The sequence below is a fragment of the Chanodichthys erythropterus genome, chromosome 11 (assembly GCF_024489055.1).
Source record: "Chanodichthys erythropterus isolate Z2021 chromosome 11, ASM2448905v1, whole genome shotgun sequence".
Classification (NCBI taxonomy): Eukaryota; Metazoa; Chordata; class Actinopteri; order Cypriniformes; family Xenocyprididae; genus Chanodichthys; species Chanodichthys erythropterus.
In genome coordinates, this window is record NC_090231.1 from 15,390,539 (window position 1) to 15,418,233 (window position 27,695).

The 27,695-nt window shown below is 36.8% G+C and overlaps 1 protein-coding gene across 1 annotated transcript; it reads left to right on the forward strand.

The window, feature by feature from the left end:
* On the forward strand, positions 1 to 27,402 carry ppp1r14bb (protein phosphatase 1, regulatory (inhibitor) subunit 14Bb). The gene is made up of 4 exons (XM_067400485.1): positions 1 to 748; positions 24,936 to 25,019; positions 25,119 to 25,151; positions 25,631 to 27,402. Exons 1-4 carry the CDS (start codon positions 548 to 550, stop codon positions 25,697 to 25,699), a joined length of 387 nt encoding a protein of 128 aa, XP_067256586.1. The 5' UTR covers positions 1 to 547; the 3' UTR covers positions 25,700 to 27,402.
* Positions 27,403 to 27,695: the final 293 nt, after the last annotated feature.

Sequence of the window (27,695 nt, forward strand, 5' to 3'; positions counted from 1 at the left end):
CACACACACACACATCACTCGGGTGAGGGAAGCAGAGTAGGAAAAGAGAGGAGGGGAAAAGGAAGGACAAAAAAGAAGGGGGACACTGCACTGTTTGTTTTCGTTTTAACTGCTTTGAATAAGATAGGAAAAAAAAACGCTGCTGTTTCTCTTTAAATGCACGGATAAATCATTGTAAACGGCTTCCATTTTTTATTTGAAGGAAAACAGTAGGCCACGAGGAATACGCTGGAGTCTGAAGTGATTTGAGCGTCTGTGGCTTACTTTCTAAAGCAGCAAAAGGAGACACGCGGTTTGCAGTCCTGTAAGTGCTTAGCGGCTTGATAGTTTGTGACAACAAGACCAAGCGAAACAAACAATCAGATATAGTTACTTTACATTACTTTAGAAATATTGTCAAGTAGTTGCCAAATGTCATTGAGTTCTGCGAGAAGGAATAAATAATAGCTCTATTAGTGGCCTTATAAATCACACTGCTCAGCGAAGACGGGGAAGAAAACCCTATCTACTTTACCAGCCGGTTATTCACAGCATATATTTGCGGACTATGGCGGCGGTAACAAGTCCAGAATCGAGCCAACAAGCTCGCGTTTACTTTCAGACGCCCCCCGGTTCAACCGAAGAAGCCGAGACCCCGGTCCGCAAGCAAGGAAGGGTCACAGTAAAATACGACCGGAAAGAACTGAGAAAGAGACTTAATTTGGAAGAGTGGATTATTGACCAGCTAACGGATCTCTACGACTGTGAGGTAAGACTCTTTGTGGAAGCTTTACTAAACAAAAGTAAGCTAGTTTAGACTATTAATTGTTTGTTGGGGTTGTACATGGGTTTATTTATATAGCTACTAAACAAAAGCCATAATAAAGTCTCCAACAGGTCAAGAACCTATTGTTGCGTCCGTACTAAATGGATGAGTGCGCTTTAACGGCGCAGCAGTGATCAAGTTATCTTATGCAGCTACCGTAACATCATTACGAGCCAATGCGCAGATGTAAGTATGTGTTTAAGTCAATCTGCAGCTGACCCACATTCTATTTCAAGAGACTTTAAGTGCTAAAGGGAGAGCGCATTAGTTACTACGTTACGTTAACTGTATTTCTACCTGCGCGTTATCCCGTAACGCGCCGCGGTGACGTCACGTGCACGTCGGTAAGGAGGTTAACCTGATGAAACTAGTAATAGTTAAAATTTTATGTGGCGCGCGATTGAAACTATAAAGCGTAACGTTACACGTCTGGAAAAGGTGAGTTACGATGAGATTGTCTCGTGGGTTCTGTCTCTTCATTTTGATTCATTACAGGGATTTGTTTCCTTTCACTAAAATGATTCATTCAGTGACCTGTCTGCAAGTTACGACGTTACACCAGTAGGTGTCGAGAAGTGTGTCCATGCGTCCAAAAATATGTGTACTTTGCTACTATAGGCCTAAATACTACGTATAAATCAGTATTTTAGGCAGTATTCATAAAACATAAGTCAAATGATGCTTGGGTAACGTATTACATCCACAGAGATTGTAATTGTATCAGAATTCCCATACTTTACGATTTGGATGAATTAGATGAATGAATACATTCTTGCACATACTATATGTGATGTTCTGTGACCTTATGTTTTTATTATTCATTTTTAATCTGAGATGTAGCTACTAACAAAATATAATTTCTCAAAAATAAAATAATTGTTGTTAAACAGGTACAATTTAACTGAGGAACAACTCTCCATGTAGCCTATAGCTCTTAGTTGTGTTTTTTTTTTTTTTTGCATTTTTTTGTTCAGTTTTTCTAACTTGATGGCCCCTCAGCTTCCATGACCTTCTGAGGCCAAGTGGTTCTAATTCAGTGTAAGTAAAAGGACAAATATGCACTAAAGATTAATTTTAATAGGTCTACTGTTTGTAAAGGCTTTTTTTTAACATAAAGTCTTCAATTACATGAAGTCAAAAATGAGTGTTGAGACTGGCCATAAACCTGTCTTGGGAGGGAACCTCCAGCATTTTAACAAAAGAGATGAACACGTGGTTTGGCATATTCCTCATGTCTCTTGTACCCTCCCCCAATCTATAACCACACAGCCAGAAACAAGCATACCCGTTTGCTTCCTCACGTTATCCAAACCCATGTCAGCATGTTAAATCCGCTTTGCCAACTTTCCTAGCTTTTTAGTAAACAATAATGCGTGACGTGGCGGTCCCTTGAGAGTCTTAATCCTTTTCATTTAAAACTACTTAAATTGTCAGAAGCCAGATACCAATTTTGCTGTGGAAGGAGCCGGCGTGGCATACTGCCATAGAGAGAAGCAATCAAGTCATTATAATCTTACTTTCTGCACAGCAAGTGTTTGGTTTCCCTGGATATGGAGTGTGTAGTATTTTAAAAAAAGACTAGACAGAAACGCTTCAGTAACAATGTTACAGATGTGGCTTGGCGTTAAGGAAAATTGCTGCGGATAATAAAAGGGAGGAGAAAACAAAAATACTGACTGGGAGGGTAAAGCATAAGGGCTCAAATCATTTTTTTTAAGCTCAGCAAGTGTATGTTTTCAGGGAATGATTGACTGAGTCACTGTGATAAACTGATGAGACATCATCACTTGATGTGGAGTCCTTTTGAAATCAAGAACTAATGGCAGTGTTAAATGAAGTTTAAAAAAGAGGATGCAAAAATCAAGGGAGAAGTAAACAGACAATCATTGATGGAGACTAACAGACGGTCTGTGAAAGAGTTGGAGGGAGGGAGGTATAGAGAGGGACAGCTGTGGCTTTGGCCAGGAACACAAGGATGGCGTTGAGTGTTTTTCCTCCTTCCTCTCATTAATACTCACACAGTGTGTTGCACTTTGCTGCATACAACTGCACTTTTTAACATGTGATGTCACACATGAAATTGCAAAATAAATGCCTTTTTGGACTTTAGGTTTAAATGAATGAGTCAAGTGTGTACATCTGAACACTCATTGTGACTTTGTTAACATGGTAACAGAGTAGGTCCACAACTCATGTTTGCTAACAGTTTGTTCGCTTTGGAATGAATCTGCGAATTTCTCCTATGCGTACAAGATGGGAAAGGCAAATAAGTGAAAGAAAAAGAGGATGGAGGATCTTCTGACAGGCTTAGGAGGAGAAGGAGAGGCATAATTGTAGTGGGATCATGGGTTGATGCCACATATTGGAGACTGCCGAGCCGTGAGTCATGACCGAAGGAAATGCCAGTGACAGGCGAAACTGCAGGAAGTGTGTGCGTATGTTGTGTTTCTCTGATGTTTTAAGAAGGCAGTAAAGGTCACAGCAGTGTCGTGACCTCAGCTTTGGAGCAGTCCTTTTGTGTGTACACGTGCTGCGCAATGATGAACAGTGTAAGGATGTTGAGTCGCTCTGTATATTGGCTCTATATTTACTTTGTGTTGAGTTCTCTTATCTCCTTCCTTCCTCACACTCAGACCCTATTTGAATACTTCAGTTCCTCACCTGTTAGCTGCTGTCAAGCACACACCCCTCCCCCCAATTGCACCTGTGTGAATGTGTGTGCGCGCTGTGTGTTTTTGCATGCGTGCGTGTTTTTGTGTATAGGGGAAAGAACAGGTTTAGGCATGTCCTATATGTCACAGTCAGAATACATATTTAAAAAGGCAGCTTTGCATGTCTGTTAAAGATTTGCAAAGAAAAAAAAAACACTGAACAAAGGATTCATTAAATTGTTCAAGTAGAAATGTTTTAAAGTTTCTGCAAAAAATTTCAGCAGCACAACGGAACAATGATATATATATAATTATTTTTTTATTTTTTTTGAGCACTAAATCAGCATATTAGAATTATTTCTGAAGGATCATGTGACACTGAAGACTGGAGTAATGATGCTGAAAATTCAGCTTCACCATCACAGGAGTATATTATTATTAAATCTTCATGTGAAAAAAACATTACAGAACCATTATTGAATCATTCTGATGAATAATATTGCCACATATTACATGCAGGTATTTGGAGATCATGAGATCAGGCCAAACCTTATGTTTTCAAATTTAATGAATTATATCTCATGATTTGTCATGTTTTGACATGAATTTACTTTTGCAGATATACTTGATTTTTTTGGTTGTTTTAGGTTGATTAATTTGATTTTGATTGATTGATTAATTTTGATTATTTTAAGTTTATACCTTTGGCAGATAGAGTAAAATCAAATGCACTTCCTATATAATCATATAGCTTTGAAAGCATAAGATCCCACCTTCCCTTCAGAGCATCTCCAAAGCCACATCTCCTCCAAAACACATGAACGCGTACAGCTGGGAGCAAAGAAAAGTGTCACAAGAGACTGCATTATACTCGTGTCTCAAAGCACATAACATTACCATAATAATGAACATAAACTGCTGCAGATTAATTTTGGCATTGATAGTGTTGCCATTGAAACGCATGTGTTTAAAGCCCGGGATACACTGCACAATTTTTGGCTGTCCCAGACGAAAGATTGCCATCGTGAAACAATCGTGCCAATTTCCGTGATTGTGGCTGTTAATCGGTGGTCCTATGACGTACAGTGAGAGAGGTTCAAAGACGGCTGTTTTCCCGGTCTTGTGACCAAAGATAGCCTATGATAATTTTCGGACAGTGTCAGAAATTCAGCATGATCAACGCACAGTGTGTTTGATGCTACTACGACCTACAGCCAATGAAAATGCGACATGAAATCAACACTAAAACTGCTTGCCTCTAGCTCTTTTCCCTTCTTTTTTCATTGCTTCCTTTTTTTCAGCACACATAAAAACTACAACTGCCAAAGTGTGATTCAGCATGGTCTTTTTGTTTACAACTAGCGCATGCTGATGACGTTTTATTCTTCTAGAAACTTGCATCGTAGCCTACGAGTCAATAGATGTCATCATCGTACAGTCTACATGCATGTCGTACAGTGTGATAAAGTAATGATCTTATAGGATTGCTAAAATTGTTTAGTGTATCCCGGGCTTAAGACTGTACGACAGTCAAGATGCGTTAAAAACGGATGCACGCATGAAAAGTTGTCCGGAGGTGTACATCAACAAATACACGTTCGGTGACTGTGAGCTGCATTACACGCAGGACTGAAATGCAAGGACCGTCTCTTGCGTTTATTTTGATCACGGCTTGTCTTGAAAAACAAGTCAATTTGTACAAATCTGTGCGCCAAATCTTCTGACACTGCCAGAATTTCGTCTGAGGTAATATTTGATTGCAACGGTTTGATTAATCAGCTGTCGATGAACATGTCAAACTAGCGATCAAAGAATTCAGATTTTAGCCTAGTATCAGAGGAATCTATTAGGATTCTCAAAATTTGTCTCAGACGACCAAATCGTGGCCAAAATCGTACATTGTGCAACCGCCGTAACTTAGTGATTGCTATCAGGATGTGAAGAAACTTTCAACCAGCATAACAAAAAAATGCTTCTGGAACAAATCGCCTACCCTTTCTTTAAATACAGATTTTAAGGTAATTAATTTTAAGAGAATGCATTTAGCTAGAAGCTAAATCTATGCACATCAACTGTTTAAAGGTATAACGTAGTATAAATGTCCCATTCTGAAAAGTATCCAGTAATTTTAGTACTTAGTTTAAGTGTGAATTTGGACGCAGCCATTGTCTTAATTTGCTCAACATCTAATTCAACATTCTACAGTTTACATAACTGCATTTACACACCCGCTAATCACAGAACCTAGTTACAGAGGTGGAGAGGTGAGTATACACACTAATTCTGATTGAGTAGTAATTTTCCTCACCATCCACACTGTAAGTCTAAGAATTAGCAACTATCATCTAGTGTGTTGTACAGTAAATGATCTATGTTTATGATGCTGTTCTGTTCTCGAAAAAGTGAACCACAAAACCATTTTAAATGTTCCTCAGTTGTAAACAGAGAGAGAGACTTATTGATCTCAACATGCGTCAAAGCAGGATGTCTTCAGATCTGAACTTTTCTGTTGGTCATTCAGTGATCCTTATGTAAAAGGGCTCTGATCTGGCTGGAAATAGCCTTCCCTTTTGTACACAGCCTAATTCAAGAGCAGAGGATTCAGCAAAGTGAACCAACTTAACTTCCAGACAGACTGTCTGGCTCTTTAGCTTGTTTAAAATCCAGTTAAGTAATTCTATGTTACTTTGGAAAGTTGCTGTAGATTGAAGCCAAGAGAGCCTTAGATAACAGCACTGGAGTGCACTATTAATTTGATACTTGATATTAGGTATGGGTTACTAACAACAGACTAATCGAGTCAATTTCTGCAGTTGAATAGTTTATGGTTTTTCCCCTTTTTTTTTATTTTAAATTTTGATATCTTTTGCATGCCTTGCTTAAATAAGTGTGCTGATGTGTATGGTATAGCCATACAAATTCAAAGAACACATTTGGCCGTTATAGCAGATCCTTAGCTTCTGTGGGGCCTGAACTCCACCTGTGACATCATCACCAGCCATATATTAGGTCAAAGGGTGTAGTCACAGCAATATATACCCCTCAGTCCTTTAATGATGCAGAAACACTTTCATTAGTCCAAAGGGCTTTGTGATAATTACGGCTAGAAACCTGTTATTACAGAAACTAGAGCAGCGGAGCACAGTAACGTTTTCTCGTTTCTCTCTTTGATTTTTTTAGCTTGATGTAAAGGTTGTTTTTTAGCCATATACTTGCTGTTTTTAAAAACTCTTAAGGAGTGCCCTGTCCTGGCGGTACTTAGTGGATTAGTGGAACTGTGGGTAACTCAGAGTGAATTAGACTTAGTTTCAATCAAGTATGAATAGAAATACACATGCACAGACATGCACACACACACTTGAAGGCGCCCAGACTGAATATCCTAAAGTGCTCTAATCTAGGGAATATGATGAACGCTTGCCTGCTTTGTTCCGCTCCAGAAACGACAGACGGGAGAGAGAGGGGCTTGCAGGTCTTGCCCTCTTGGTGTTTCTCTTTATCACCTCTGCTTTTTCTCAACTTCAACCTCCAACTTGTTCTATCTTTAGAAAGAATGATCACAGAGCCAGATTTATAAAGACTACAACACACCTCGTACACTGTATTTATTGATTCAAGATCTCATGATGTTTTGCAATGGCTGTCTCATTCTGATTTTTGAAACCTGTCATCAGGGATTCCCAAACTTTTTTTGTCAGCCTAACCCCTTTGACCTAAAATATTTACTTGAAGTACCCCCTGAGATTTTAAGTTAGTATTTCAATAATGGACTATATGCACGGGTTACTTCCTGGTTGTCGTTAAGCCAGCTCGGGCACTTCCGGTGAACTGTTAGCTGTTCATTCTGTAGTCGTTGTACATCGACACAAAACCATCTATGGTTGACTTTTAATGTTGTATTTATATTTTAATGCAGTTATTACATTTACCTAATTTGCCAATAAACCAGTTTTATTGATTGCAATAAAGACGAAGCTATTGGGACTGTTTAAAAATGCCTTGTCTGTAATTAGAGACACACACACACACACACACACACACACACACACACACACACACACACACACACACACACACACACACACACACACACACACACACACACACACACACACATTTTTTCCCCAGGACTTTAAATGTTATTTTTAATGCGATGACCACAAACATAATTTGTTCATCCTTCTGAGATTGTCCCCATTGTAAAACCGAACGTTTAAAAATGTAGGAAATTTAACATTTGATAAAAACACTTATTTAAAAATAAAAAAGACAGTAATTAGCACTTTAACCAGCAGGTGGCGGCAAAGTAGTATTTATTTGCGCACATATCAGCCATTTCCTCTAAACGTTTTTCACTTCGTTTTTGACTAAATATTAAACATTATAAAATAACTAGGTTTGAAAAAACATTTCGTCAATGTGAAGTATGAAATACTCACAAAATCTTATGAAAAACAATAACTTTTATTGTGAATTAATTACACAGAAAGAGAGCACCGTGCTCTCCCTTTGTAATCACAGCAGATGTCAGTCAGAGCAGCGCAAGATCAATGATTTCAGCACACTTGTGAAAACACACATTTTATTCAATTAATCTAACTAAAGTGCACAATAAATATTTAATTTTTGAAGCTTTTTTTCACATAAAAGTGTGAAAACTAATGGTCGAATTGAATTTAGCCGAGGAGGAACATTGAGGTATGTCTTTATTTATTTATTTTCGAAGCTGTCTTACGTTTGAATAACTAAATTAATGCTATGCCTGACTATTTAAGTGACTATATTCTGATTATAAACTAAGTATTACACTACTGATGCTCAACACACCAGCAAATGACATCTCACCGGAAGTTTACGAGCTGGCTTATATTAATGCGGAAGTTCTAAAGAACGCTCCGTGCATATAGTCCATTGAACCACATCTGCAGGTTCATAGTTTTCTGATATTGGTTAATGGCTACATGACATGCAGGAAAACAAATAAAATAATATTTTTTTGAAATATTAATTATTGTTTAGTAAGTGTTTTCTTTGAATTTTTATTTTAAAATCTGTTCTTTTTTTTCCCGAGTTCAGGGTTCACTAACTGCTTGGAAAGAATATGCGTAAACAGGAAACTAATAAAGATGTTAGAAGACACAAAAGTGTATATAAAAAGCGTAATATTAAAGAATGTAGAAAAAAATGTTTTAAAGACCCTGTGAAAAACACTTTCTGTCCTGTGTTGACTCATTTCCTATTGAACAGGATGTTGGTATATGTTGTGTTATGACCGGATTTGGTTAAAGTTGACATTTACAGGGAGTGCAGAATTATTAGGCAAGTTGATTTTCTGATCATATTTTTTTTCCAAGCACATTTTACCAATTTCAATCCACATCAATCTTAATAACTACTATTAATATTGTTTTTAATCATTTATAAGTGATATATAATTGTTCATGAAGGCTGGAAATGAAAAATGCCTTATATTCAGGTGTGCAGAATTATTAGGCAGGTTTTCTTTTACAGATAAAATGAGCCAAAAAAGAGATTTAACTCAGACTGAAAAGTCAAAAATTATTAAATACTCCTGAGAAGGACGCAATACTAATGTAATACTAGAAATTGCAAAGTTAAAGCATGACCATTGGACAGCGAAATGCTCATTGGGTCAGCGGGGTCATACAAAAACAGCTGGAGAAGAAAAGATACGTTAACTGCAAAATAATTAAGAATTAAGGTGAAGAATTAAGTGTGAAACCATCAGGAACCCTTTAGTCTCCAGCGCCACCATTTCCCAGTACTGAAACCTACTTGGAATCTTCAGAAGTGTGAGGTGTCAGGATCTCAGAGACTTGGGTTAGGTGAAGAATTCTAAAAAATGACCCGCTCTTAATAAGAATCACAAGCTGAAGTGTTATAAAATACATGAAGACTGGGTTTTTATAGGCCTTATAGACAGACAGCTTGAGAGTGACTCCTGAAGGACCAGCACCACATCCTCTTGTACCACTGTTTGAAGAATTTATTTTCCAGAATCTGGCAGTAAGGTATGGGAGTTCACTTTTAGTCCATCTCTTATCCTGAAATGTCCATCTTGCAGAGATGGACTAAATGATCTTCCAAAACTTTCCAAAACAAACAAAAAAATATGATCAGAAAATCAACTTGCCTAATAATTCTGCACTCCCTGTATAAATATGTTTCTTCTGTGTAGATATTTATCAGAGATTCTTTAATGTCTAAACAGGCCAATGATTAAATATAAACATAAAATGTTAAAACATGTAGTATCTTAAAAGTGACAGACTGATATATTGGCCAAACCATCAGCATTTTGAGATTATTGGCAATGGCTGTTTTATTTTATTTTTTGAATTGAGTAAATATTAACTACAATAAAGTATTTATGTGCATTTTGTTCTCATTTACTTGCAAATGTATGGATTATTTCATCCAACTTGGTTTTTCATCGCTGAAGTAAGCTATTTCATGCGATAATTCAGAAAATAACCAGAATAATTTCAAAGTGCAGTAAACTTTATGTACCAGTATGTTTATTATTATGATTTAATATAAAATAACAAATACCAGTTTGCAACATCAAGCAGCATAACTTTTAATAAAAAAATAAATAGAAGCAGATGACGCTGGAAGCCATGCACATTCAAGTTAAAAATGGTTGCGGCCAGTCTTAGGTTAAAAGTAATTCGGATAGGTATTATTGACTTAAGCCTAATTGGTTAACCTCTAGTTATGTTTTTAAAAAGAAAAGAAATTCTGCTTTAAATAGAGAGGATGCCAGAGAGTCTAAATGACTTTCTCTCAGATTAAGGGCAATGAGTTCAGACTGAGCCAAAATACATTGCTCGCTTTTTATCAGTCTTAAATCTTTAACAATTCTGTGGGGTTGCCAGTTGATTAAGCTTATGGACTGATTGTGATTCCTTTCATTGTGTGAGGTCATTATTGTTTCTCTTAATTAAAGGCCTCTGCTTGTCACTGACTCAACAATCCATCCAATCGCTAGAGTTCTTACATTTTTCTTCCTGTCACAGACATCTGGATTCTTTATCTCTAATAGCTGTTTGTGACTCTCCTTTTCTTACATCCTTACTGCTTTAGTTTTAACATTCTTTGTCGAGACGGAAGCGGGAGGTCAATTGTGTAGTGACCTGTTGATTTGGTGTTTCGTGTCTGGATGTGTGTTATGTTCAGCAACAGTATTTCTATGGAAACTGCTCCCATATGATCTGGTCTCTTTGATAAAGCATGCTCTCACTCCCTTGGGTCATTAGCTACATAATATGAAAATACACAGCCCGTCTGACTCTCTATGACTTGGTTTAGAGTAGTTCATTAATTTCTTTTTCATTTAACACTTTATATTTTTCAGCTGCTTGTGTAAAATGTAATTTTATTTTTTTAATAAAAGACCAATACAAGATCTAATCCTTTGTCTATTACAGTGTTGCTGTTGTTTTAATGAAAGTAAAAGTTCCTTTTTGTTTTAATGTAGAGGAAAAGTCTTGCTGACGTGTGTGTGTGTGTGTGTTGTTATTCTCAGTGTGCTATCTGCTGATAAGCCCCCAGTGTGTGGTGAGAGACAGCGGGTTATACACCCCCACCCGTCATGGCCCACTTCAGCCCAGCCAGAGGACTCTCTCCTGGGGCAGCATGTGTCCCTAGTCCTCTTTCTCTCAGTTCTCTGTCAGCACCACTGCTGTCTGTCATAATGCCAGACTGCAGCCGACTGAGAATAAATCAATAGTACGGCACTGTGTGTGTGTTTACATGAGATAGATCAGAGGTTAGTAAAGTGAGCTGTATGAGGTGGAGAGTGAGTGATTCAGAACAAACTTTTGTAGGTTTTGTCACTCCCCTCTTTAGAGTTCACCTGGATGTTACTGTAGGCTACTATTCGTAATAAAATGTATCATTGCGAAAGACCCCATGAAATAATTTGTTGAGCGCAGTTTTCTTTCTTTCCTGTAACATATTTTCTATTTAAACAGGAAATTCAGGCAAGGCATATCAAAGGGCATCTGTTTTGTCTTATCACTGAATCATTACTGCCTTCATATAGCAGCTTATTTTTAACGTCCGGCCTGGGCATGTCCATTTTTAACTTGAATGGGCAAGGTTTCCACTGTCAGGTACTTCGTTTTTTTAGCTGTACAAAAACAGTCTGTTATGTTGTTTGATATTGCAAACTGGTAGTCCTATTTTTTGTCATTATTTTAATCTACTATTGTAACCATGAACACATCAGAGCAAACTCGGATGAAATGCTACTTTTTACTTTCATTTTTTCCCATTTTTTTTGTTAAACTACTTTTTTTTTTCTTTTTTTTTACCTAGTTTATTGTGCATGGACTACTATTAATATGCCATTCATGGATTTTATCTCCCCCAAAAGTGTAAATATTGAGCACAAACTGTGAGCAGCAAAATATATACTTTTGCTAAAACACTGCAGAAACAAAAATGCAGCAAATAATTTTTTTTTTTTATCTGTCATAAAGATGACTGAGACCATTTAACTCAACCAGATTTGTAAGTTAACGTGTGACGCCTTTAAAATCCCCCCATGTGTTTAACATTATTAATCAGCATATTAAGAACATTTCAAAATAAATGCTGTTATAATTTGGAAATTATTAAGAGATGGCAAGGGAAGACTAAAAAAACTTTGAAATTACTAGTAGTTAACTTTTTGTGCTCATGATGAGAGTTTTGATTATTAGATTATGTATGTTGTTTGTTTTTAGTAGTTTATTACTTTGTGCAAAATATATAAATGGTCCATACTTTTCTTAAGAGGTAACCTGCACCCCTAGTATGTTTTCTCAGTCTCAAGGCCTTCTATGTACCATACAAAAATATCAAAAATACAATATAATGATAGCCTGATAAAACATCTACTCTAAACCTTTTATATTCATAACCTGTTGGGAAAAATATTTACTTTTTTTTTTGGTAAATATTGGTAAAAATTTGATTACTAATTTGAGTGTTTAGTATTATTTCTTTTACAAAGTAATATGGTTGCCCTGATGGAAATGTATAACTGTTCCAAAAAAGTATTGTCCGGACCTCCACTTGGATGGAAATATAGAGCCCGGACCTATTGGAACTTTAATTGAATACCTCTGCTGTAGAGGGCATGAGACATTTAGCTCCGGTTACAGGACTGTAAGACGGATATCACTGTTTTTAGACCTTCAAAGATTAAACGGGTCATGAACACCTCAAAGTGAATGGGGCATTGCTACAATGGAAGCTTCAATACAACATCATAATGTACCCGATCAGAAAGACAGATGTTCCAGTTAATATTGTTTATTTGATGTATCCAGTGTAGATAGCCTCAATCAGTAGTGGAGCATCATTTCAAAAATGCACCCGTTGCTCATACATTGCATTGGTTTATTATAAATGAGACGTTCACATTTGCTCTAGAAAGAGTGTTAGTCTACTCGGTTGCTTACTCATGATGACGCATAGCAAAACAAATAAAACTATTCCTGATATGTTACTTTTATTGAAAGTTGCCTAATTTTACCTGTTAAGACATGCCTTCACAAGCACTTCTAGCTGTGATTGTAATGCTTGAGTTGGGGAGATTTAGTCTCAGCCGTCACACCCCCGGACTGTTTACTGAATGTCTGATGCATATGGCACACAAAATGGGAAACACTTAAGGGAGTTTTGAAGTCATCATCTGATTGGTTGAATTTTACAGGATTTAAATCTTCCCGTTTGTGTCACGTTCTTTAACGGTCTGCCTGGAAATGATGCCAAACCCCCTCATGGAAGAAGAAAGCCATTGTGTTTACAACTGTGACTGAGCACATAATCAGGAACAACTAAACGCTGGATTTGATGTTTGTGGTGCCATTGTTGCAGTAAATGTTTTACAACGCTCTTGAATGACTAATTTATTAGATGCATGCCGTCTGTTATCAAGGGGGCACTGATTTTTTTCGACATTTTCACGCCCCTAAACATGACGTGGAACAAAAGTAACTGTGATTGGTTGCATTCAGGGCTGCACGATTTATCGCACAATACGAAAACTAACATTGAAATCAATTGAGCATCCTTCTGTGAAGTGTGGCTTCTTACACACAATAAGGCAGTTGTTTGTTTATTGGTCATGTTTAATTAATCAAAGTGTTTCAGTCTACTGTTTATTCAGCTACAGCGATAGTATGAAGCCCTTTGGGATTTCCTGGAATGACGCGTGTTTTATGTACTTCTACAGCAGGGCATATATTTGGAGTTTCTGTGCAAGAGCGCCCTCTGGCTTTCAGGTGGAAAAGCATTTACGACTGATCACAGAGCTGTACAGCACTGACAAGCTGTGCATAAAATAATAGCAGCCTTTGCCAAATCGTATGTGATAAATAAATCACAATTAATCATGCAGCCCTGGCTGCTTTACATGTCAGTCAGACGTCATCTTGGGCAGTCCTTGGCCAGTAAAGGCTGTGATAGTGTCTAGACCTTCTGCTGTCAGTCTGAAGGTCTGGCTGCGTGAGCCGTGCGAAAGGGATGTTTGCAAAATATGCTGTATTTCTGTAATTCGGCTAGGTGCCACTAGTGTCGCAGAAACTACATACTTCACCTTTAAGAATAACGTCTCAATTATTAATGTTAATTTCCCTTCACATTGTAAGAGTTCTTTCTTCTTCAACTTAATCTTTTCTTAATCTTCATGCAAAACCTGTTTTATGTTAAACTTCCCACAGATGTCAAACTATGTTCTTCCTAGCTTCAGATTAGCCAATGTGCATCCCTGGTCTTAAAAAGACTCTGTGTCTTGTTCCTTTTGTTTTGGACAGCTAAGATGTTCACCATCACATCTCTGTCCTCAGTTATCAATCATGCCTCTCCAAAGAATAATCTTATATTGTTTAATCCCCTCAACTCTTAAACATTAAGTCATCTGAACATTTAAGAGCTGGTGTATTAAAAAACTGTTCCTTACTCTCATAAAATGAATAATTTTTTTCTGTGTATTGTCCCAGGATGTGGGTTTTTACAATCTGCTAAAGCATCTAAGGAAATTCCTGAATTACTCCTCCAGTTGTCTTGGATGTTGTTGTGCAATGACTAGAGCTGTTGAATGTGCACACCTGGACTCAAATGTAATTTGTCTCAGGGGTAATATTATGCAACGTTTTGCATATGCTCACAGTAAAAACGTAAGACAAAGAGAGAAAGATTATGTGGGTGTAAAGGCTCTTAGATTTATTGATAAATTTAAACCAGTGGAAGTGACCTTTTTTCTTCTCTATCCTCTTCATCTGTTTTTTTTTTTCTTTCCCCGAACTTATCTTGGCATCAGAGATTAACCAACCCATGCAGAAACCCCTGCAGTCATTAGCCACAGGTAGAAGTGCTGGCACTTGAATATGTGATCAGATATCAGGCATAAATTACTCTGTCAGCACGGGGCAAATACGCACATGCATAAAGAGATTAGAACAACATGTGCTCAGATAGACAAAACACTTAATGTGAACATCACCTTAACAGAAGACATGTTGAAATCAGACATATTAACAACTTGGCTAAAGATCTAATAGAGAGTATGGTAAGTGTCATTGGGTATGCTGTGCCACGGTCACCCCCTTAATTTAGCAAATTGTGCTTAATTTTTGTCATATATTTACCTTATATTTACATATACCATACCATACCATATATTATATTTCAAGATATACCCTATTAGAAATGGCTTATCATATACAGCTGCATGTAAGTTTCACATGAGAAAATTTGCTGTGATAAAAGCATGCCAAGTCAGGTTTACTTATAGTACTTTATATAAAACAGATTGATTCAAATCAGCTTTACAGTAATACACAGGAAGAAGTCAGTTTTGCAAAACAAATTTAAGAATCAGTCTTTTAAATTATAATTAATTACAACATCAATTTCAACTATAAAGCAGCTCTAGATAATTTAGTGTCACTAAGTTCAATTATTCAGCCACCTCGTTTGATAGTTTCAATTGATAAAATCTTACTGATAATTGTGTTTTTTTTTTTTTTTTTTTTACAGCATGTTTATCTAGGCAATTGACAAAAATTCACATTTACATGTACATTTCTCTATGATTGCTGGCTGTTGAATGATGTTGATCTTTTGCCCTTGATAATGTCATGACGTCAGTCTCTGTCCTCATGAATCATCTGAAGCTCAGAGGATGTTCTGGGTTCAATATAGGTTCTGTCAATAACATCTGTGGTATAATGTTGATTACCACAGTGAGTAACTTTGACTAGTAGGCCTTGAGTATATTTCATTTTACATTTTTTTTTTTTTTTTTTATTTAAGTATTGAGTTAATTCTGCCCTTATAAGTTTTTAATTGTTCTAATTCTAGAGAATATCAAAGTTCACACCACAACTATGACGTTAATGACACAGAGTCCATTTTTGAGGACTCTTCAGCTGACTTGCACGAACAGACAGATGCTATTTCAGGTTATATAGACTTCTGTGTGAGTGCGGTCATTCCAACTAAAATCATTAAGGTGTACCCAAATACCAAACCGTGGGTGACGAAAGAACTAAAGGACATACTAAATGAGAAAAAGAGAGTCTTCGTTTCAGGAAGCTTACAGAACAGAAAAGATATGCAAAGGAAGGTAAATAAGGAGATCTACAAGGCCAGGTGTCAGTACAAGGATAAGATACAGAGTACCCTGGCTGCAGGGAATTCAAGGGCTGCATGGACTGGTATAAAGTTGATGGCCAATGCCCCCTTCAAGACAGGGAAAAAAATTGACTTCATGGATGATGCAGCATCCCTTGTTTTTGCCAACAACTTAAATGAACATTTCACTCGTTTTGAAACAAATGATAATGATAATATCTCTGCCTGGCAACAGAGTGTGATGGACGATGCTGGGATGGAGAGTACTTTGATTATTAAGAAGGAGATGGTCCAGCGAGTGTTTGAGAGGACTAACGTACGAAAAAGCCCGGGGCCGGATAACATTGGAGGCAGAGTGCTGAAGTACTGTGCGGCTCAATTAAGTGGTATTTTCTGTTCCCTCTTTCAACGTTCAATGGACACCCAGGTGGTTCCACTGCTTTGGAAAACAGCAGTTGTGAACCCCCTTCCCAAAGTCTCCCATCCATCCTCATCCAAGGATTACAGGTCTATTGCCCTCACCTCTCTTTTAGTTAAATCACTTGAGCAGATCATTAAAACACACATCATGAATTCCTGTAGACATGCCCTTGACCCTCTACAATTTGCTTATAGACTTGGGAGGGGGACAGACGATGCTATTTTAGTGCTTTTAAATTATCTGTATACACACCTGGAGGGTTGTAAAACACATGCTCGCATTTTATTTGCAGATTTTTCATCAGCATTCAATACAATCCATCCACAAATTTTAGCAAACAGACTTAGAGACAATTTCCAACTAAACTCAACACTAATTAAATGGATCTTGGACTTCCTGAGTGGGCGGCCACAAAGAGTAAGGGTGGGGAATACATTATCTGGGGTCCGCTTCACTTCAGTTGGGACACCACAGGGTAGCGTCTTGTCACCACTATTATATATATTGTACACTGACTCTTGTCGCAGTAGTTATCCTGGACGTTATATAATTAAATTTGCAGATGATACTGCTGTGATTAGTCTATTGGAGCGAGATGAAACTGAGCACGGTCCAGTGTTGCATGAATTCGTTGACTGGTGTGAAGCCTCCCAGTTGCATTTGAATACGACCAAGACCAAAGAGTTGGTTTTTGATTTTAGACATGGGGCTCCCTCACCCACTCCAACTCTGATAAAAGGAGAGGAGATAGAGATGGTGACGGAGTATAAATATCTCGGTCTTATCATTGACTGCAAATTATCCTGGGATCAGTGTGCTGACGCCGTTTTTAAAAAGGGTCAACAACGTTTATATTTTCTTAGAAAACTTAATTATTTTAATGTTGATAACAAAATGTTGTCCCTTTTTTATAAGTCTTTTATTGAGAGTATTCTCTCTTACTGTATTGTATGTTGGTATGGACATTCAAAAATCACCCAAAGGAACAAATTGGGGAAGATTGTTAAAACGTGTGGAAGAATCATTGGTAAACAACAGGTAGACCTGTACCAACTATATCTGACGAGATTGGTACAGAAGGCAGACAAGGTTTGCATGGATACAACCAATCCACTTTCAGTGGAGTTTAAGCGTCTCCCTTCTGGTCGTAGATATAGATACCCTAAGGTTAGAACTAACCGAGCAAAAAACTCATTTATTCCCATGGCAATAACCCAATTAAATAATGTATAGGGAGGGGTATGATTTTTTTTTTTTTTTTTTTTTGATATTGTGTATGTGGATAATGTTTGTGTTGTGAATTATGTGTCAATATGTCTGTACTGTAAAACAAATTGCCTCTCTGAGGACATTAAAGTTTTCTAACTAACTAACTAACTAACTAACTAACTAACTAACTAACTAACAGAGCAACAATGTTGTTAGAATTTGTTTCAGAACCATTTCTAGCTGATGATAAAAACACTGACAGCTAGAATTCACCTTTTAATGGGTTAGTTCACTGAAAAATGAAAACTGAGTCATTAATTACTCCCCTTTATGTTGTTCCAAACCTGTAAGGCTTTCGTTCATCTTTGGATCACAAATGAAGATATTTTAATGAAATCTGAGATCTTTCTGTCCCTCTATTGACAGTCTACTCAACTACCACTTTCAAGCCACAGAAAGGTAGTAAATAGCAGAACCTGATTTTACTAAGTGCAACATGATCCTGGATGAACTTCTTTGAACCTGGAACAACATTCCAGTCAACCAGTCAGATTTGAGGGACAAGTTTACAGTTCATGTCAAGGCTTACATCCAGGGTTAGGTGCTTCTACTTCAATGTTATTCACCTATCTTTTCACTCTGATTTTAGTGATAACTTATGGGTATGGGTAAGGATATGATTAGAACTACATTTTTGGACAGGAATGTTGTTCCAGGATCAACAATATGTTGATCCAGGAATGTGTCTAACTTGGCAAAATCAGGACGTACTAGTAAATGCATCATAAAAGTAATCCATGTGACTCCAGTGGTTTGACCTCAATTTTATGAAGCAACATGAGTTGCTTCATAACTCGTGTTATGAAGCAACATAATTTACCACTTTATTTACTAAAATATGAATCTCCAGCCAACATTCATGAGAGCACCACAACACATACATTTTGTGTTGATGCGAGGGCATAGAACTGTAAAGTTCTATCCAATCTTTCAATTGTCATGATAATGTAACCAGGTAACGTTTGTGCTAGACATTCAATAATACCACAACAGCATGTGACATAACTATCTGTAAAGCACGGTTTACATGGAGAAAATACCATGGGAATTACATTGGTAATGCATAACTAGAAGTTCATCCATTTAGAAAAGTATTCTCTCCTAAAAAGGATCATTTCCTCTACACTTCAAATATTGATTTAACAAAAATAAATCCTTCTCATATAGGCTTTTAAACCACACTGATCTTGTGTACTTCTTTTGTAAGTGCTTCAGCTGTGAAGCTTTTCCATATATTTTTTTCTCTTTTTTGTTTCTTCCATTGATAAAGCTTAGCTTGTATTGAACCAGGAATATTGGCTTCTTTAAATCAAACATCTTTCACACTCTGAGGATATTGAGGATACTGAGGATACATCATCTACACTGTGCTTTGGAAGTTTGTTTTGATCTAATGTTCTTGTTATTGTTTTGGACAAAGGTCATGCAAGAACTGAAAGCCTTTTGACCTCAAATGAGCTGCCATACAATTCATCCTTGGTGATGAAGACAGCTGTGTAATGTAGGTCAAACTAGCGCCGAGTCTGAGACCCTCCTGCACTCATAATGTCACATCAGATTCACCACGATCACAGGAGACCTGTGGTAACACAGATGCTCATACACACATATGCTGAATTATAAAGGTCACAGAAACACATTTCCAGACATGAATGCAGTCATCCGTAAATCCTGAGTAGACGTGTTCTCCCTGACTAAAGCAACTGAACACACCTGCACATTGACCAACAGGTTGACTCACATGGACACAAAGCATTTAGTTTCAGTCTCAGACACTGTCCGTTCACTGACTGATGAATTTTTTGAAAAAGTCTCATGCTCACCAAGACTGCTTATTAAAATTTAAAAAAAAAAAACAGTAAAAATAGTAATATTCTAAAATATTATTGCCATTTTAACTAGCCGTTTTCTATTTAGTTTAAAATTGAATGCATTCCTGTGTTGGCAAAACATTTTTTATATTATCAATGTTGATAACAGTTCAGTTGTGCTGCTTAATATTACGTGGAATCCGTGAAACATCTTTTTCATTATTCTTTGTTAAATTTCTATGTAACAAGTTTTTACTACCACTTTTGATCAGTTTAATGCATCCTTGTTGAATAGACGCATTCAAAAAAAAAAACATGCTGTCCACAGTCTTTTTATATATGTGGCCCTGGTCACTGTTTTTTCTCATGCTTCATTTAAGGTGCTAAAGAGGATGTTTTGTTTTATACATTTTTGCAATATTACTTGAAACTGTCTTTACTAACTGATAAAAGACTATTTATTAGGTGCACTGAAAGTAATAATATCAATATACATCATCTGTGCACGAGGTAGGGCCTTAAAAACATCAGCCAATCGTTTACACGATCATCGCGTAAAAGATTGGCTCTCTGGCTTGTCAATCACTGCCGTGACGTTCGATGTGAGAGACGTGCGTGGATTGGCCCTCTGGCTTGTCAATCACTGCCATGGCGTTCCTTGTGAGAGACGTGCGCGGCTGCGCGCTCCAGTAACTTTCCACACTCCACAGGCGCCGCATGCAATGTTTTTGTCCGGAGACAGGAGTAACAACTGCAGATTATGAGTTACCTGCGGTGAGTCCGACATAATGAATCCACTAACACAATACAGCGAATTCCGGTGGTAAACACTCCTGTTCCAATACTCGTGGCACGAGTTTTGGGAGGCGTTCCCTCGAAAGGAGGGGGGTTGTTCTTACGCATGCGCTCATTTCAAAAACTCAGTAATAGTCTTTGGTTTCTCAGTCGATGAAAATATCCTCTTTATCACCTTTTAAGTAGATAGAATAATATTGTATTGGTGCTGATAGCACTGTTTGATTTAGGATTTAAAGAACAACTGGGAGCTTCTGCACAACAAGTGTGCAATTAAATTGCACATCTTAATAATATACAACAATATTTTATCAAGTGCAGTTTTCAGGCTGTTGTGAGTGTAAATGTTTATCTGGGCTGGCAAATGACAGTTGTCACAAGTTAAACATAGGTGACTTATTTAAATTATTTGAATTGTTGAATTTTTTTTTTTTTACAACTATTCATTCACAAGGAAGAAGTACATGGGCGTAGAATACATGGGGGACATATCAATGGATTTATTTGCATTATTTTATTTATTAAACTTATTTAATCATTTGTCAAATAGAAATCTTTTGTAACATTTTAAATGTCTTCACTGTCATCAATTTAATGCATGCTTGATGAATAAAAGTGCTAACTACTTTTTTTTTTTTTAATCGTATTACAAATACCTGAATTGTACCATGGTTTCCACAGCAATCTGAAGCAGCACAACTGTTTTCAACAATGATGATAATAATAAGAAATGTTTCTTAAACAGCAAATCAGCATTTTAGATTGATTTCTGAAGTATAATGTGACACCGAAGACTGCAGTAATGATGCTGACATTTCAGCTTTGATCACAGGAATAAATTACATTTTACTGAGCCTCATTATACTGTATATTCTCATTGAAAACAGCAATTTCAAATTGTAATAATATTTCACTCTATCCCTGGTTTTTACTGTATTTTTGATTAAATAAATGCCTTGGTGAGCAGAAGAGACTTCTTTCAAAAAACATTCAACAATTTTAATGTTTCCAATTCCAAATTTTGACCGGTACTGTAAATTTTCTGTGATCATTTTCTACATTGTATATTATCAGCACTTAATGCACAAGTGTTTGTTATAAATAAACCAAAAATAAAATTCTCATATAATATAAATGGAAAAAAAGTAGTGGTTATTGTTCAGCAGTGTATTTGATTTCTTACTGAATTAAAAGCAAGTGATAAAAAATAAAATCTGTCGAGACAAAGGTCAGATAAAAATCAGTATCTGAAATGATGGCTATGCCCAAATATGTAGCTTAAGAATTATTCATGAAAATAAATTTGCAGTATGTATAAATATAATGGCATAACTATTAATAATAACAACAACAATAAGTGTTATTATTATAACCATTAATAACAATCAAAATAATCAGACATCTTACAACTTCAACAAGTAGCAGAAGTCACCTTTTTCACAGACTTAATTTAAACCACAATCAAAGTCACTTCCTATGAATAAATCACATATAAATCTCCTTGTTCTCTTTTTTTTTTTTTTTTTATACTGTTCTGCCTTTAACTTCTGCTCTAGTTTCTGTGCTACTCCAGCTTACTCTTGAAACTTGGCAGTGTGGTGCGTTGACTATCATAGGCACTTTTTGCTTGTGATGTTCCTCATTTGTCGCTTTGGATAAAAGTATCTGCTAAATGAGTAAATGACTCCTAAACATAAAAAATGTTGTATTGGACATAAAACATCGTCTCTAGCAAGGTACTTCACTCTTTCACCCAAGTGTCTGTGTTTCTAATAAGTGTACTGTAAGTTGCTTGCACCAGCTAAATGATTAATTGGTTATCTGTGCATGTAAAAGTGGTGTAAATGATCTCTACTTGAATGTGAGTGCCTTTTTGGTTATTTTTGTATTTCCTGTCTTTTGCTTGGCGCTATGCTGCTCTTTTTTTAATCTTTTTCCTTGTGTGAGTGACTAGTAGCACATGGTGCCCACATGTTGTGCCTTGCATTCTTTGTCTTGTGTCCACACACACACACACACACACTCACTCACTCACTCACTCACTCACTCACTCACTCACTCACTCACTCACTCACTCACTCACTCACTCACTCACATTCCAGTCCCTAGCAGCCAACTCAAGTGGTTTTTACAGCTCATTCGCTCCTGTGTACTCATGCACCCTTTAGTTATATGCGCACTACTCACACTACTCATAGACACAAATTGAAGGTTTGTTAATTCAACAGAGCAATTAAAGCTTCCATTCACACGTGATGGTGCCATGGCAATATCAGTGTGCCTGAATGAACTGTAGTGTGTGTGCTTGTGTTGGTAAGAGAGAGAGAGAGAGATTTGGGCAAGGGGTAGTCAGGCAGGTGCAATGACAGCTGGTCTGGGCTGCTCAAACCGAGGGGGAGGAAGAGAGCGGTGAAAAGACGAAGTACTGATAGTAGCATCAAGAACTAGAGAGAGTGTTTGGGGGGGGGAAAGTATCAGCTCTAGAAATAGACCCATTCCTGTATGCGCCTTTTTGATTTTCCATTGTGAAGAAATGGGCAGTTTTAATGTTCCTTACTTCAGTGCTTGTTTCTCTAGACAGACGATATTTTAATATGCCGTTTGAGTCACTGCACCAGAACCACAATGAGCTTATGCGTGTTCATAAGACTTGTGTGTGTGTGTGTGTGTCTGGAAGAAGATGATGAAGTGTGTTTTTGGTAAGGCTCTGATGTTTGCAGAATAGGGAGAGTGGAAACGTTAAAGAGAGAGAGAGAGAAAGGAGGGTTTGCAAGTCTTGTGAAGGCCATTTATAGCTTTGTGGGGAGAGAGATGTATTAGCTAGTCTTTATTGAAAGAGACAACTTTGAAAAAAGAAACCAAATTGGCAAACTAAAGGAACGAGACGAGAAAAAATACAGCAGCATATAATTGAGGTTTGAAGTCTCCAGTGGCATAGTTGGATTTTTACTCTTAAAAACAGAGCTAAAACTAAAACATAGGGATATAAAGAGCGTTTAAATTTGAATCAGGGTTTTGATTTGAATTAGAGCTATTAGGGAAGTTGATGTGATCAGAGACAAAGACAAAGGCGTCTGATGGCAGACTAACAGTAGGAAAGAAAAGCAGACAGATCTGTTTCATGGCCAGCGCCTTGCCAACAACCCGAGGCCAAATATGTGAACTGGACTGATAAAAATAGCCAAACACGGCAGTATTTCTCAAAACAAACATGCTTATTTGAATCTGCACAAAGTCACATTTGGTTCCAAATGTTTTGCTGCTGTGTCTGTATTCAACTTCTCTTTCAGCTACAAATGTTCTGTTTTAGTCATGAATAGATGATCCTGGATCTTGCCAGCCTGGATGAATCATCACATCTTTAACATATTGTCAGTTAATGTCTTCCTCATCATCAAACAATAGACATATTTTAAAATGGATGGGCTTTATTAGTGATATCAGACTATATGTAAATACACAGCATGCACAGACAAGTTGAAATGGAAAATATGGCAACGCTTTATTTTTCATGGTCTTTGCTACACGTTACATTTAAGTTAATAGTAATAACTATAAATTATGCATAATTACATGCAGCTAACCCTAAACCAAGCCTAACCCTATAATAAGTACATGTTGTTAATTAATATTACTCAGTACTTAAATATACTTAAAAGAAGGAAATAAAGTGTAACTGAAGTACATATTTTAATCAACTTGAATTTGAATTTTAATCCTTGGTTTAGAATAAGAATAATAATAGTATACTTTATATATATATATATATATATACACATATATACACACAGCTATGGAAAAAATTAAGAGACCACTTAACATTGATTTCTGAACTTGAAGTGGTCTCTTAATTTTTTCCATAGCTATATATATATATATTATAACATACATACATACATACATACATACATACATACATACACTCAATACACAGCAGTGAGTATCACAACCATCATTGCTCTGAATAGATACATAAATTCCACTAAAGTGGTTAAGAGGAAGGTGAAGCAAATAGAAACCTACTTGAATCAAACTGAGAAAATACCATAGGTTTCTTCTTTTTTTGCTGATCTGCTAACTGGATAAGTATATTTTGTATTATGGTTTGGCCCAAAGGCTGACTTTTAACTGTTTGTGTGACACAAGAGATACCTCTAGTGGTGACGAGGCAGCATTGCAGTGACCTTCATCAACCCTGGTGGGGACTTGGCAAGAAACTGCTACTTGTGTATAAATGCCTTAAAGACCGACCCCCAGTCTCAGACTCGCCTACATACACAAAGATTCCAGAGTCTTCCGTGCCACCAGCGTCACTGTGTTTCCATTGTCTCTGCCTAGCTACTTTTCCCCCACTGTGTTTCTTTGCCCTCTGGGAATCCTGCATAATTTCAGGAGCTGCAGGGAATTACCAAGTACAGTTGTGTAATTTCCAATTATCTGTTACTTCTTGGGGGTATTTGAATATACACACATCCATGATCCAAACAGATTATTTCCCTCTGCTTCATGATTCTTATGTCTATGTGCCACAGGAAGAGGCGATCCCAGAGCTGGAGATTGATGTGGATGAGCTGTTGGACATGGAGAACGACGTAGACCGTGCTGCACGAGTCAAGGTATCCTTCTCAAAAATGTCAGATTCAATATTTTAGCATCAACTTCAGTTTTTAACAGGCTTACGTTTGTATGACATTCTTTCTCTTATTGTCCAACAGGACCTGCTGGTAGACTGTTATAAACCTACTGAAGTGAGTAAATCGTCTCATATCTATGAGCAGGCAGGGTTATTGTAGTTAACTGAAACTAAAGCTAAAACTATACATAAAATGTTGTTGTAAATAAAATAAACATTAACTGAAAGAAGTTTTTTTTTATATTTCAGCCTTTCTTATTTTCTTTGTTTAACTTGATGTCAAGGTTTTTTTTATGTCCTTTCATTTTATGTCCTAATTCTGTGAACAGATCAGTGGAATTATGAGAGATTGACATAAATTTGGCAATATTTACAGAGCTGAGAGCACAATACACATACTGGCAGCTGAAAGCAGAATTAATTTAGACAAATATTTAACTTATTTAAACCACATTAATTCTCTTTATAATGAGGATAAACAAATGAATGTGTACAGTTTTAGGCTTCTGGCTGTTCAAATTAGGGGGAAACCTGCAGCGTGTTACCTTTCTGCTAAATTTGTTAAAAATTGTGCTCCCTTTTCTTCTTTCATAGGAGTTTGTAGCTGAATTGCTGGACAGGATCCGTGGCATGCAGAAGCTCAGTACTCCTCAGAAGAAATGAAGCTCCTCCCACCTCCGCCCCTCCTCAACCAATCCCATCCCTCCTTTTCCAATTTTAGGTGCGTGTCTATTCACCCTTGAGCAGGTGCTCATCCAGTCCCGTTGCTCCTTTGCGTCGGTTGGGAAGGAGGTGGAGGCAAAGTTATGGGAGGTTTAATTAGATCCTTATAAGCAGGGCTTATTTTTCTCATTTTGTTGATTTTTATTTGTATTATTTTATTGTTTCACTTTTTTTTGTAAAGGGGAAAGATTTCATTGTTTTGAAATGTTCTTAAAAATATTTTTATGTTTTTTTTTTTTAATTAGTCTTTATGCATAGAATGGTTTTATTTTATAAACTTGGATTTTTGTTAGAATTTTGTTATAACTTGGTATCAAAGCTCCCTGCTCTCTCAGTGAACACATGGACTAAACCCTTTGTGAAACTGTGACGATCCTTGGTTTAAAATGACGTCAGATGAGATCAAACAGAAGCGGCCTTGTGGATTTTTTTCCTCTCTCACTATTTTTGATCCTCCTCTTCCTTGAATGAGTGCAGGAACATTTTTAATTAAAAAAAAAACTAATAAAAAGAGCGATTAAATCTGTTTAAAAGTGAGGGAGTTACTTTGGATTTGTGGTATTAACAGGGAGAGAACTGTGTGTAGGGGGAAAAAATGGGGCTTTGATTTTCTTTAATTTTCCCCTGTCTTACACATGCCACACACACACACTCTCTGAAATTCATGGGCATCACCACCCTCAGGGATCAGGAGAAATTACCACACACACACAACACCACAGCTGTGGCTCTTGGGCCTCACACACATCCACAGATGTGAACACTGCCTCTTCCAGAGACCGATAGGGAGGGACTGGAGGAGAGCAGGCTAGACAAGCTGCAGTGCGTCATGGTCACTGCCAAGCGTACGTTTAGAATTAATCCTCTCACATGACTCTCCTAAATCATCTCTCCCAGGAAGCCATCTGCTCTTTTTGTCTCAGCCAATCAAATACTGTAATAAGAGGGCTAATAGTCTCACTCAGTGCTCTTGAACTTCACCAGTCCAACATTTCCAGCAGGTGTTTTAGGATAGTTTTTCCCTATCACATAACACATATTAATCATACACTGAAGCTCTTCCACAACCCATCTGAGTTCACTTGTGTATTACATAAAGTCAGTTACAATGATAATTGTCCAGGACTCGCAACTGTTTTCTCTCTTTCTCTGCTTATTGTTTTTCTTTGAGGCCTTAGGATAAAGTTATGTTATTACAACCAAATGAATTAAATCATGTTTGAGGAATACACAAGAAAAAAAAAAATGCTGCAAAAGTGAAAATCTTTTTAAAGTTTTAGAATAAAAAAAGGTTCTTGTACTTTTCAGTGATTCTGTTTTTTACTAGGAAATGAAGTTTAATATACAGAGCATTTTTTAGATGCATTAACATCTATTAACATAAAATGGAATCATTGATTTGTATCATCATGTGGACCTTGTAGTGCTGTTCATTTCTGTTTTCCATGTCCAGTTGGACAGTTGAGGACTGAAAAAGTCAACTGGACTCACTTGTATGAATTAGGAAAAAATGTAAGCAATTGTGATGAAGGTAATACCTTTTGGAGAAAAAAAAAAGTATCTTTTAGCAATACTAAAAAAAAAAGTCTTGTTTTTTGCCCAATTTTGTTACACTTTTATGCAACTTTAATAAAAATATGGTAAATGACTTTTTTGTGTGGCTGTCTCTTTTTTATTTTTTTATTTGACTGAATAACTTTATTTTGACTTTGTTTATTGACTTCTTTATTGCTAGCTTAAGAATTAGCAATACTAATAAACTGCATATTTGTAATAAAATACGTTTCTCTTCTGCTCATCCACAATATTCCAAGCAAGTCTTTTTAGAGAAACTTTGTCAATTGGTAGAAAGTTGGTTAGCTACAGCTCAAAATGCTATTGGTCGGTTTGATCACCGTACTGAAATCGATGAGAGAGCGATTCCTCAACTCCGAGC

Coding starts and splice junctions, on each gene's coding strand:
- ppp1r14bb (XM_067400485.1), top strand. CDS start 548: ATGGCGGCGGTAACAAGTCCAGAATCGAGCCAACAAGCTCGCGTTTAC. Junction 749..24,935: donor CGGATCTCTACGACTGTGAG/GTAAGACTCTTT, acceptor TATGTGCCACAG/GAAGAGGCGATCCCAGAGCT. Junction 25,152..25,630: donor ACTGTTATAAACCTACTGAA/GTGAGTAAATCG, acceptor CTTCTTTCATAG/GAGTTTGTAGCTGAATTGCT.